At 50.4% G+C, this 12,478-nt stretch overlaps 1 protein-coding gene across 3 annotated transcripts in view; it reads right to left on the bottom strand.

The window, feature by feature from the left end:
* Positions 1-12,478, bottom strand: part of SPIRE2 (spire type actin nucleation factor 2) — a 29,106-nt gene that overhangs the window by 13,593 nt on the left and 3,035 nt on the right. For all 3 annotated transcript variants that reach the window (XM_049863974.1, XM_049863971.1, XM_049863972.1), the window contains exon 2: positions 2,136-2,179. In XM_049863974.1, the coding sequence (XP_049719931.1) occupies positions 2,136-2,179 (44 nt within the window). The remainder of the gene's footprint in view (positions 1-2,135; positions 2,180-12,478) is intronic.

The following is a 12,478-nucleotide window of genomic DNA, read 5'->3' as shown; positions in this document are numbered from 1 at the left end:
CCACGAAGCCAACCCTGAACACAGCCCAAATGTACTTTCACAGTGAGTGAGTAAGTGGATACAGAGCTGGTGTGTCCTGACAAGGAGATACTGCACCGTCACAGAACAGAGCAGCCAGCATGGACCAGATTCACACCCACTACAAGGAATGAGGGAGGCCACAATCAAGTCTTCACGCTGCAAAGATTTCTTTGTTGCTGCCATCCATGCAGCTCTCACTCCCCTGCAGGGGCCCCTGGCTGAAGCCTTCTGGGAGGGATCAGGAGCCCATACCTGCCCCCGGGGCTAAGGGAACCTGAGCATTCTGGTACAGGGCAGAACAGACGCTGAAAGCCACAGCAGTCGGGCAGGGACAAGAGCTCAAGGACACGGGCCCCCTCTGTCCTGCCTCCTGGGGAAACATTTTAGGAAAAACCCTGGAGGCCCTGGAAGCAGGTGGAAGAGCGAGGCTCTGATGGGAACAAAGTCCCAGCCTACAGTCAACAGAGGCCCAGCCTTCCTCGAGAGCTTATCTCTGCTTTGTGAGGTCACCACCCAGCTCTGAGTCACACCCAGGAATCAAGAGTGAGGCCAGGCAGCCTGGGTCAGAGGGCCCAGCCACTCTAGGTCTGATGACTGGTCACTTTGACAGGTCACACTCGGGGAATGATGGCAGGGCCCTGCCAGGCCAGGGTGGAACACCTGGGCAGCAGACTCCCAGTGAGAACCCCCAATGCCCTCCCTCCCCCTGCCCCCTACAAAGATGGGCTTGGTCTAGGGGGAGAAGGCTGTTCATTTTGTGGGTTGGGGTTGGCAAGAGCCACAGTTCACACAAGTTCCCCTAATCTTGGCCCAGAGGTGGATGGTGGGACCAACACACAGTCCAATGGTTTTTACCCCATCACTCCCATGGAGACCACCCTACCCCACAGCAGTGGAGATTGAGGGTGGAATAGGAAGGGCCTCCAGGAACCTGCCTGCCTCTCCTAGTACTGCTGGCCTGGAACAGTGTTGCGGCAACCAAAGGGTTAATCCAATCCCAGCCTCTTATCTGAGGCTACTGGTGCCCCTGCTTTCCCTGGAAACTTTCCCTGGAAGGCAGAGAGAGTGCTCTTCCCACAGGGATAAATCTGGGCAGCTGGCCAGAGTCTATAGGCACCTGCTGGCCCCACCTCACCCACAGCCAGGCCAGCTGGACCCCCGGGCTGGGGGATGCAGATGTGGGAATCTGAGAAGCCTGAGTTCCTGCCAGCCCAGGGTCTTGTCCCCGCAGCTGAGGGGATGGGTCTTGCACTGAAGCTATGGCATTTCATGAAACCCAGCATCGAGAAGCTAGATTAATGTGATAAGTGGCTCTGGCTGTGTTTCCTGGTGACTGGTGTATCAGGTTAACTCACAGGCCCCTGAGAGAGTCCAATTGGACCCCCCAGCCCAAGGCTCTTTGTTTAAGTATTTAAAAACTGAAACAGTAGGTCTCTTTTAAAAGCCCTGGGGACTGGGGTATGACTGAGCCTCTGTCCTGAGACCTCGCACACAGGTCCAGCTGGCCTCACAGCCCAGGATCCACATGCCAAAAAAAAAAAAAGGAAAAGAATGGAAAAAGATGTATCATGTAAACATGAATCATCAGAAAAAGATATACATGTAAACACAAATCTTAAGAAAAAGATGTACCATGTAAACACGAGTCATCAGAAAGCTGGAGTGGCTATATTACTATTAAAGTAAAAAAAGAAAAAGAATAGGATTTCCTTTATCCTCAAAACTCCTTGAGGGCAGGGGCCATTCCAACTACCACTGCACCCCCAAATGTAGCTCCGAACTCAACATAGTAGAGGCATTAATAAAGATTGTTGGATTAACTGATGCTGCATACTGAATTAATGATACACCTTCTATCCACATTATTTCAGGATATTAAGTGTATCATTGCTTCCTGCTGTCCCCAGGCCAGGATGGGAACGAGAGCTCCCATGGAGCCACAGGGTCCTCACCACCTGTGGGTGTGCCTAACCCTATGCTCTGTGTGCTCAGCCCTGTCCCACCTGTGCCCTCCCTAAAACAAAGACATATTTTACATGCTTTATAGTCACATTGTACAATACGTGTAGTCTCCAATACGCATCAGATAAGTTTAAAAATCACTGTAACAGTACCTGGGCTTCTGAGCTGGCCGGTGGCACCACCATTGTTGTGGGCTCTGCAAGAGGAAGAGGAGGGAAGCAGTCAAGGTGTGTGCTCAGCTTCCCCAAGACCCCCGACAGATGGGGTCACATACCCCATCTGGAACACAAAACAGGACCCCCAGTCTCCGTTAGAACACCAGAGCACTTACGGGCCAGCCAGCACTTGGAAAGACACTTACCCAGTACAGTAGCCAGGATAGTGGATGCAGTTCCTGCTCGTAGGGGCTGATGGTCTGCTGGTGAAGGCAGCCCCCAGTACCCCTACATCAGTCACAACTGTAGTGGCCACTCAGTGGGAGGTCAGACCAGAGAGCAGCCAACAAAGCCATCAAATACAAGCCCTGAGGGGTCTTTCCCCAGGTAGTTGGGGTAGTTGTTGAAGGCAAGAGTGAGGAAGCACGAGGAGAGAGCAGAGGGGCAGTTCCCAAGGCCACATTCGCAGGAAAGCCCCCAAACCACAGCAAAGTCCAATGCGAAACCTGAGGCTCAAGGGAGGACAAACTACTCCAGCGTCCCCACTACTGAGCAGGACAAGCCTGTGTGTGACTGCCAAGCTCTTGAGCTGGTATTTACCCCCAGGTGTCAACACTCGTCAGAGAAGCTCGTCCAGGGTAGAGGTACAGACATGGGCTAGTGCTTTACAACTGTACACTCAACCTTCTAACAACCCAGAGGGAGAAGGAATGGTGCCCCATTCCACAGAAGAGAAAATGGGGCCCAGAGGGTGAGCTTGTTTGCCCCAAGGTCTCAGAGTGTGAGGAAAGCCAAGGCAAGGGGACACCAGAGTTTGTGCTCTGGGCTGTTCCCCACGCTACACCAGATGCTAAGCTGGATGGGAAGCAGAAAAGCCAGCATCTTCTAGACCCTTCCTTGAATTAAACATGCACTCAGAACTGAGTTAGGACCTTAATTTCAGCTGCCTGAAGTCCTCTCCGGAATGAGGAAGGTATAAATAAAAATAAACCCTGAAATCGGCTGCTAAAGTGAACCTGCTGACTCTGCAAATATTTCCAGCATGCTATCAAGAATAGGAAGATTGCCAAAGATAAAGGAAGTCTGTGTTGGGCTGACCCATTAAAATAATGGAAAACAATCTACTCCAAGTTAGTGGAGTTTACAAAAAAATAAGTGAGCAGCCAGCAGAACTGTGGAGGCCCTGGTGTCCCCAGGGCCTGAGTTGTTCCTGGCCCATGCTGGTGGCTGTGATTAGATTGAGTCAAAGGGAAGGGGGGAGAGATCAGGCCAGAACAAAGGGGCTTTGAGGGTGAGACCAGTGCCAAGAGTCATTTTGATAGTGAAGAAGGGAAGAGATGGGAACTGTGGCTGCTGGCTGACCAGTTCTCCAGTGCTTCCCCTCCCCCAGGTATTTCATATCATTTAACAACTTTTTTTGGAATTTGTCCAAGAAGATCTTATACTTTTTTTTTTTTTTTTTAACCTTGATCCCATATCCATCTTCAGTGCTTGGGGAGCCCAAGGCCAGGGATAGTCATGAAGGGAAACAGCAATGTTCCAGTTGCAATAATTTTAATGCTGGCATACCTGGCCTAAACGTCAATATGTTAACAAAATAGTTGTGCCAAAATTAAGTGTTTACACCCTTATACTTTGCTGGTGGGTATGTAAAATGGTGCAGCCTCTATGAAAAAAACCCTTTGCTGTCAAGTCAATTCCAACTCATAGCAGCCCTGTAGGACAGAGCAGAACTGACAGGTAAGTTTTCCAAGGAGCAGCTGGCAGATTGGAACTGCCGACCTTTGGTTAGCAGCTGAGCTCTTAGCCATTGTGCTGCCAGGGCTCCAGAACTACCATATGACTCAGCAACTCTACTCTTAGGTATATATCCAGAAGTGAAGATAGGGATGCAAACAAATACTTGTACACCAATGATTATTGCAACACTGTTCACGATAGCCGAAAGCTGGAAACAACCCAGTGTCCATCAACAGATGAATGGATAAACAAAATGTGGTATATACACACAATGGAATATTTAGCCATAAAGAGAAATCAAGTCCTGATACATGCTACAACATGGATGAACCTTTAAAACGTTATGCTGTGTGAAACAAGCCAGATACGAAAGGACAAATATTGTATGTTCCACGTATATGAAATATCTAGAATAGGCAGATGTATAGAGACAGAAACTAGGTTAGAGTTTGCCAGGGTCTGGGGGAGACAGAGGGGGAGCGGCTGATAATGGTACAGTTTCTGTTAGGGGCGATGAAAGAGTTCTGGAAGTAGGTAGTGGTGAGGATTGTGTAACGTGGTTGTAAAAGTGGCATGGCATCAGACCTTGTCTAGCTTCAGAGGGAGAGAGGGCTTGAGATCAGCATCAGCCCAAAGCTGATTCCTATGAGGTGGAGGTCAGACATACCTCTATTCTCCAACCTTTTTACCAATTCTGATACCAGCCGTCCCTCCCAAGGCACTCTACTTCCCTGCTGAGTTCCATAATTCATTGTGATGGCCACACAGAACTCACAGACTATACTCACAATTATGGGGTTTATTAGGGAAGTAATGGGTTACAATTCAGGATCAGGATCAATTTGGAAGTAACAGGAACAACTCAGGATATAGTTCTATGATCAGGACGGCTTCTTCTTTGGCCATGCCCACGGGCAGGCCTCTGCTGCTAGGCCTTGCTTGGGCCTGGCCTCTGCTCTGCTCTGGGCAAGAGTTACAAAGCTCTTTAGCTCCAGTGATAAGTGCCTGGATGCATCCCACTTCTGCCAGGAAGCCTCCTGCCTGAAGGTGCTCAGCTCTCCTCCCCCTGAAATTAGACAAGGAGGCCTGCCACCATGCCATTTTTACAATGATGGATGTAATTAATGCCACTGAATTGTACACTTAAAAATGGTTAAAATGGCAAATTTTGTTATATATTTTTACAATAATTTCTTTTAAAAAATTAGTGTTCATTAACTGGAAGGTTGTAATCAATGTCACTGAATTGCACATGTAGAAATTGTTGAATTGGTGTGTTCTCCTGTGTATGTTCTCCACAACAGCAACAACAAATAAATCTTTTAAAAATTATGTGTTCATGAATCAAATTGTATTTTAAGTTGCAAAGATTTGGGCCTCATTGGGTTCTGATGAGTAAACTAAGGCTCTGCAAGGTCCAGGGGCCAACAGAGACTGAACCTGGAGTTTTCTCCATAGCAGCTACAAAACTAACACGTGCACTGAGCCTGTGGGCCAGGCTGCCCTGAGCCCACGCATGTTAGTGACACTCAGTCCTTACAACAGCCTCGTGGGGGTTGGAGTCATGAATTGCTATTCCCTCTTTACAGATGAGAAACTGAGGCTCAGGCAGATTGAGAAATTTACCCAAGATCACACAACCAGTAAACGGTGGAGCTGGGACCGTACCCAGCTCTGTGAGACCCCAGGGTCCACTTCCTAATCACTTCACCAGGGCTTTGCATGTGCAACCCCAGAGCATCAACATGACTCTGTCACACATGGGCTCAGATAGAATCATGCAAACTTACTTTACAAATTCTTTCTGGGAAATAGCAGAGTGACCATAAGTAGCCATAGGTGGTGAGGACGAATGGTCTCTCTAGGCCTATTAACACCAGGTTGAGGCCAGAGTTGGAAGACTGAACCCCTGGCTTCCTCCAGCACCACTCCCTGTAGCTCTGTGGATGGCGAAGGCTTATCCAGGGCCATTTCTCTCAGCAGGGACACGCGCCCCGACAAGAGAAGAAAGCTGCACTGTTTCTTGTGTATAAAATAACAAATGAAGAGAAATCAAGAAGTAAGGGAGTTCTCTTTGAATTGATCCTGGGTCATGTAGTAAAAGAGCATCTGTAGTCATGTAGTAAAAGGCACGTCTGTCCCGGAGAGCAGTTGAGTGGCGGATAGGAGGGGTTTTTTTTTTTTTACCTGGCAGCCTCTTCAACCTCGTTTTCTCACCTGGAGGGCAGAGACACCTGTCCAACCTAACTCATGGTGTTACCTCAAAGAACAGGTGAGATAACAGATGCAAACGGACTTCCTGAAGGAACTGAGAGCATGACCATAATAAGGCGATAGGATAGGGCCCCCAGGTCCTCCTGGCAGGCTCAGCCAAAGAGGAGCCCTCCCTGTCGGTGTGGAGGGGATACCTCTCCCCTGCACCCCACCCCAGAGTGAAAAGACCCCATACAAGGTCCTTAAACACTGACAAGACTGGGAGGATGGGTCCATCCCTCCAGCCCAGGGGGCTTCTGGCTTTCCCAACTCCTGGGCTTAGTGCCCACTTGGATTCACTCCCAGCTGAGGGTGGAGCCTGGTGGTCTATGACAAGCCAACTTTGGGGCTGTACAGTTGCATTACTTTGAGCAAGTTACTGAATCTCTGAGCCTCCCAGGTCCCTTCTACCAGCTACCACCACACAGGCTACTGTCAGGATTAAATGAAAAAATGGAATGTCTGGAACGTAGTCAGCTCTCAGTTAATGCTTGTTGTTGTCAAGAAATTAAGTTTGAAACATAAATAAATGGTGCACTGCCCTGGGTTGACTGGAGGGAGCTGGAAGGCAAATCCAAGCTGAGGGGAAAACGCCCACAGAAACGCGGAAGTCGTGTTTAGCAAACAAGGGCGCTCTGGGTGAGGAGGCCTGTTTGTAGCACACCCTTCTTCCTCCACTTTATCTCCACAGGCTGTGCCGAATTGCCTCTCTGGAAGTCTACACACCCAGAGATTCATTCCAGTGGAGATCCAAATCCAGGGATCGGGGGGAATGCCAGAACCCCCAAGCAATAGATGTTCAGCTATTGCTCTACAATCTCCCAAATGTCTCAAAGGGCTAGGTCAGGTGCTTCTCTGCCCCCACAGGACTTCCACACACCCAACCTACCTAGCGTGTAATTCAATGAGACCCACTGACGACCGCCGTAGACAGGCAGCCGCCAGGGGGAACAATTGATCCTAGCTGAGAAAGTGCCCCCTCCATGGGGCTAATAAAAAAAAAAAAAATTTTTTTTTTTTTTTTTTTTTTGGCTAATAACACCTACTTATTCAGGGCGTAACATGAACCTAACTTTGCTGGGGCACTTTTCATGACACAGCTACTGTTGCTACCCACCCCCCAACCACAGGGCCCAGAGAGGGCCAGTTACTCTCGCTACCCACCCCCATCCAAAGGTCACACAGCTGAGACACCACCCCCCACCAGCCTGGCTCTGGAATCTACACCAGACCATGACATGTACCCTTGCCGACCACTCACGTCACTAAAGATGAATTGAGTTGTCCCGGTGCTGGGAGTGTCCAACCAAGAGCTGGGACAGCCCTTAGAGGTGAGGTCAAGGAATTCACTCTCAGCAGGCCAGTGGGAAGTGGAATCAGACATGCTGAGAGGGGCCTGGCCTTCGTGCATTAATATGCCCACCTGCCTGCCAGGGGACCTTGGCACCCCTCAAGTGTCAGAACCCACAGCAAAGCATCTGACAGATTAGAAGTACAGTTTGCCAGGCCCCGCACAGACCTAGTTGCAGGGCTTCAAACCGGTTCTTCCCGGTTCAGTCATGGCTAAGGAAGCAAAACTGGATTTTCAAAATTTAGGTGAACTGGAATGATAACCAGAATGGGAAAAATTACAGATTGAAGCCTTACTGGGAACTTAATCTCCCTCTTAGAAAACAAGTGCAGCGTACATGTTGCATAGCAACCAAATCTCTTGCCCATTGGATTTTGAGCAGAGTTGGATACAGCAATGCCCTGCTCAAAGATCGTGGCCGACTGCACTTCTTTGAATGTATGTCATTCTCCACAGTCTTGCCAATAATCCAATCTCATGCAACAGGCTCCTGATGCCTCTTCTGAGTCTCCCATTCCAGGGCTTTGACCTGTAATTTTTCCCATTCCTGTTATTGTTCTGGATCACCCAAATTTTAAAGATTCAGGTCTGTTTCAGTTTTCCTTCATTGGCCATGACTGAATCAGTTTGAACTGGTTTGAAGCCCTGCCTAGTGGACTGAAATCTGGGGTGGGAGGAGAAAGGTGATGTCTTACAGCTCTGAGGTGTGATAGAAACGTTGGCCATCATAGCAGAGGCTAAAATTACACAGGTATATGAGTGGATGCACATGTAAAATTCACACATTTCACTGCCTAAACTTTACATCAGAAAAAAACAGCTACAAACAAGTAGTAGACTCTAGTCAATTTAACAGGAGTCCCTGGAGGTGCAAGCAGTTAAGCCTTAACTACTAACTGAAAGGTTAGTGGTTTGAACCCATCCAAAGGTGCCTCGGAAAAAACGCTTGGGGATCTCCTTCTGAAAGGTCACAGCACAGTTCTACTCTGCACACATGGGGTCACCATAAGTTGGAATTGATTCAATGGCAACTGGTCTGGTTTATTTGGCTTAGTCAATAACATGCACGTTGAAGTATTTAGTCTGAAGTGCACAGACATCTGCAATTTCCCTTGAAATGCATCAAAAAATAAGATGGATGGAAGGACATGATGAAGCAGTGTCAGAGGCTATGGGGGAATCGACAGTAGGCAGATAGGTGTCCTCTCTAGCCCTGTGGCCCTGAGGTCTTTCCCAAAGGTGTCCAGGTCCTAATCCCCAGGACTCGTGTATACATTATTTTACATGGTAACAGGGAATCAAGGTAGCAGATGGAATTAAGGTTGCTAATGAGCTCACCTTAAAATAAAGAGATTGTCCTAGATAATCTGGATAGGCCCAGTGTAATCCCAAGGGTCCTCAAATGTGGAAGAGGGAGGCAGGAGGAGAGAGTCTGAGTAATTTGATGTGAGAAGGACTCAAACAGCCATTGCTGGCTTTGAAGATGGAGGAGGGGCCCATGAGCCAAAGAATGCAGCGGCCTCCAGAAGCTGAAAAAGGCAAGGAAATGGATTCTCCCCTGGAGCCTCCAGAAGGAACCAGCCCTGCCACACCTGGACTTCAGCTCATTTCAGACTTCTGGCTGATAGGACTGCAAGATAACAAACTTGTGCTGTTTTAAGCCATTATATTTGTGGTTATTTGTTAAAGCAACAAGAGGAACCTCATATGCCCTCCTTTTAGCTGTTCCCACTGTCTGTTCTCTCGATTTGATAGCAACTGGTCTGGTTTATTTGGTTTAGTCAATAACATGCAAGCTGAAGTATTTAGAGGAAGTGTGCTGCAGACCCCAAATCTCCACAGGCCTCTGGGGACAGGATGCAAATGAAATTCACTTCAATGGACACAGACATCCTTGACAGACACCAAAGCCATGAGGATTAAGCAAGAGAAAGAGGTGGCACTGAAGGCAGTTCTCCCAGGGCCTGGGTCTCCAGGGCCCTTTTGCACTTGCTGCTCTGTGTTTCCAGGCAGCCTCCCTCCATTACCTGGAGGCCAAACGGGTCTGCTGAGTCAGAGGCAAGATCATAGCTGAAACCCTCCAACCCTCCATCTTCCTGCAGGCTGATGGACACTCATCAACTCCTTGCTGACATATTTGCTTAAATGGTCATCCCAGGCCTGGCCTGACCAGTACAAGGAGGCACAGCTCTCCTGCCACGCAACACCTGGCCCACCCTTTCCCACCGGTGATGAGTTGGAAAGACACAGATCTGGGCGATTCCACCCTATGTGGGCATAGATCCCCTTCTTTGTGCTCTCACCCCCAACCAGGTGGAGGTGCTGGAGGGTGAGGCCCTGAGGGTGGCAGAGACACCAGGACTGCATCCCTACATAAGCCAAAGTCAAGGGTGCCTCCGGACTCCAGAACCCCACCCTTAGATACAAAGTCCTTTTTCCTAAAGCACTGTGAGGACCTGCAGGCGGCCACGTGGCTAAGCTGACCCCAGACATCTGTGAACCTGGTATGGCCCGGCAGCTTCAAGGTGTCTTACCCAGGGATTGCCTTCCTATGAGGTCATCCTTGCTTAGAGGTGAGACTGAATCGTAATGTTATCTGCAAACACACCCACATTGCACACAACACACCCAGCTCACAGGAGCCCCTCGGGCTTCCTGGCATCTGCCCCTCTGCACACTCCTGGCCCTGGCTGGCATGTAGCCTTTCCCCACCTGCCCTTTGCATCCCCACCCCCCGCCCCGAACCACCCACAAACCTCTCTGTCAGTTTCCCTCTGCAGAGCCCCTCCCATTCCCCAGGATGAGACCACAATTCTGGCGCAGGGCTTGTGGCTAGAATGCCCAACCCCACCCCAGCTGCATTTCCAAAGTTGGGTCTGAGTGTGATGTGCATTATAGCAGGGTTAGGTAAACACCGTCACTGAGACCCCTACAATTCAGACAGCAGCTGCCAAGGGCATCCCTAGGGTATGACTGGGGGGGCGTCCCTGGGGTGGGAAGCCCTGAATCGTCACAGACTTAACACATCGAATCCTCACAAACACCTTGGAGGAAGGTGCCATGGTCACTCCCATTTTACAGAGAGTGAGGCTGAGGCACAAAGAGGCCTGAGTACCTGCCCAAGGCCATGCAGTCAGTGGGAACCAGGGCTGCCCAGAGCTCCCAATCCTGCACCCCCAGCCTCAAAGTTCAGGTGCTGCTCAGCTCGCCCGCTCTGCTCGTCCCCTGGAGAAACAGCGCAGCCTCTGTCCTGACCTCCAGCCCCAAGTGCACAAGTGCCCACAGCTACAGGCAACATGACTATGAAACCCTCTTCCACACACCTCCCCCTGGAGCATTCCCCAGTGGGTAGGCTGGCTGCTGAGCTCAATCCCCACCCTCACCTCACCACTGGGTGGCTCTGCGTGGTCATGGTGCCTTATAAACCTGTTTTCTCATCTGGAGAATGGGGTCATAACAGAGCCTCTCTCACAGGAGGTATCAGCCAGACAGTGGGTCCCCACACCGCCTAGCACCTCCCAGCAAATACCCTGCAGATGTCAGCTGTGGCTGCTCTGGGCAGGAAGCAACACGTCTCACCTGCCACCAGTGGCAGGCCTCAAATCTGCATGGGGTCTTCACTGGGGACCGTCAAAAGGCACAAAAGCCTTAGCACTCCAAGGAACCCCAGGGGACATCAACTCCGGCTTTCATGGAAAATCAGGAGCTGGAGACCAAAGTCACATGGAAAGGACGCCATGGAAAGAACGTGCTTCAGCCCAGAGGGGACACAGAGTTCCATCTCTCCAATAGCTCCCCTTCTGCCCAGTCTACGGGGATGCCACTGCTGGACAGACCCCTCACATGTGCCTGCATGTTCATCTGTGCAGAAATGAACTGAAGAAATAAAGGCAAGCTAAACTAAGTCCTTGATGGCTCAGGAGGAGCCCTACCAGTGAGGCTTGCTGAGGCCCAGCGCTGAGCACAGTGCTTGAGTCCACAGGCCGGCCAGTAGCAATGTGGTAGCTTACTGGGTACACAAGTGGTCCAGTGACATTGCTCAGTAGTCACAAATACCACCTCGGCTCCCAGGACGGAGACATGCTGGGCTACGAGACAACAAATGAGCTTCTATCATGGAGAACAGACACCCATTTACACTGGGGTAATAATAACCACAGCAGCAGTGGACCTCTGAGAGCTCCCCACCCCAGACTGGTACGGGCGCTTCACTCAGATAACTGCCTTAGCCCTCACCCAGCTCACAGGCGAGGCAGGAGAGCCAGACCTTCTTCAACACTGATATGTTTCTCCAGCACAGGGCTGGGGGCAAGGGGCAAGGAAGACATTCTGGGTCCCATGGAGCTGGGATGCCAGGCCAGATAGACTTTCATGGTCTGTGTTCGAACTCATGGCTGCAAAATGAGAAAGCCTGGGAGGCCTTGCAGCTCCAGCTGGAATGGGGACTCCAATGCCTTGGGGTGCCTTGAGGGGCAGCAAGCTGAGCGCCACAAACAGAAGAAAAAGGAGCCGCGGGGGTGGGGGGGAGCAGGAAAGGCAGGCACAACTTGGCAAAGGTAACATGAGGGCACCTGCATGAAGAGGGGGCCTGTGAAAAGGGTTAGCAGGAAAAGTTGGCAAGAAAAAAAATTGGAAAAGTAGGGCAGCGTGAAATGAGCTCACGCAGCTGGAGAAGGTGGGAGGTGAGGGAGAAGATAAGAGGCACTGGGCTCACCCAGTCTCAGCACTCTGTGTCTGTCTGCCCAAGGGGCTTTTCTTAGTGGGCAACCTGGTGCCAGGGAAAGAATCAGCTGGACGGTGTTTAGCCAGCAGATGTCGGCCAGAGAGCCGAGCCAGGGAGTCTCCAAACGGTGGCTCCAGCACTGCTTTGGGGAAGTCACTCTCCAGGGTGAACCACCACGCAGGACATCGGGAGACCAATGCCATGGAAAGGGTCACATGCTCCTGAGCAAGCTGTGTTTAAGTACTTAGCTTTGCCTCAGGCAACAGCTCAGCA

Source organism: Elephas maximus, chromosome 21 (genome assembly GCF_024166365.1).
Source record: "Elephas maximus indicus isolate mEleMax1 chromosome 21, mEleMax1 primary haplotype, whole genome shotgun sequence".
Taxonomy (NCBI): Eukaryota; Metazoa; Chordata; class Mammalia; order Proboscidea; family Elephantidae; genus Elephas; species Elephas maximus.
Note: the sequence above shows the minus strand (reverse complement) of the source record. Positions and strands in the feature narration are given on the sequence as shown.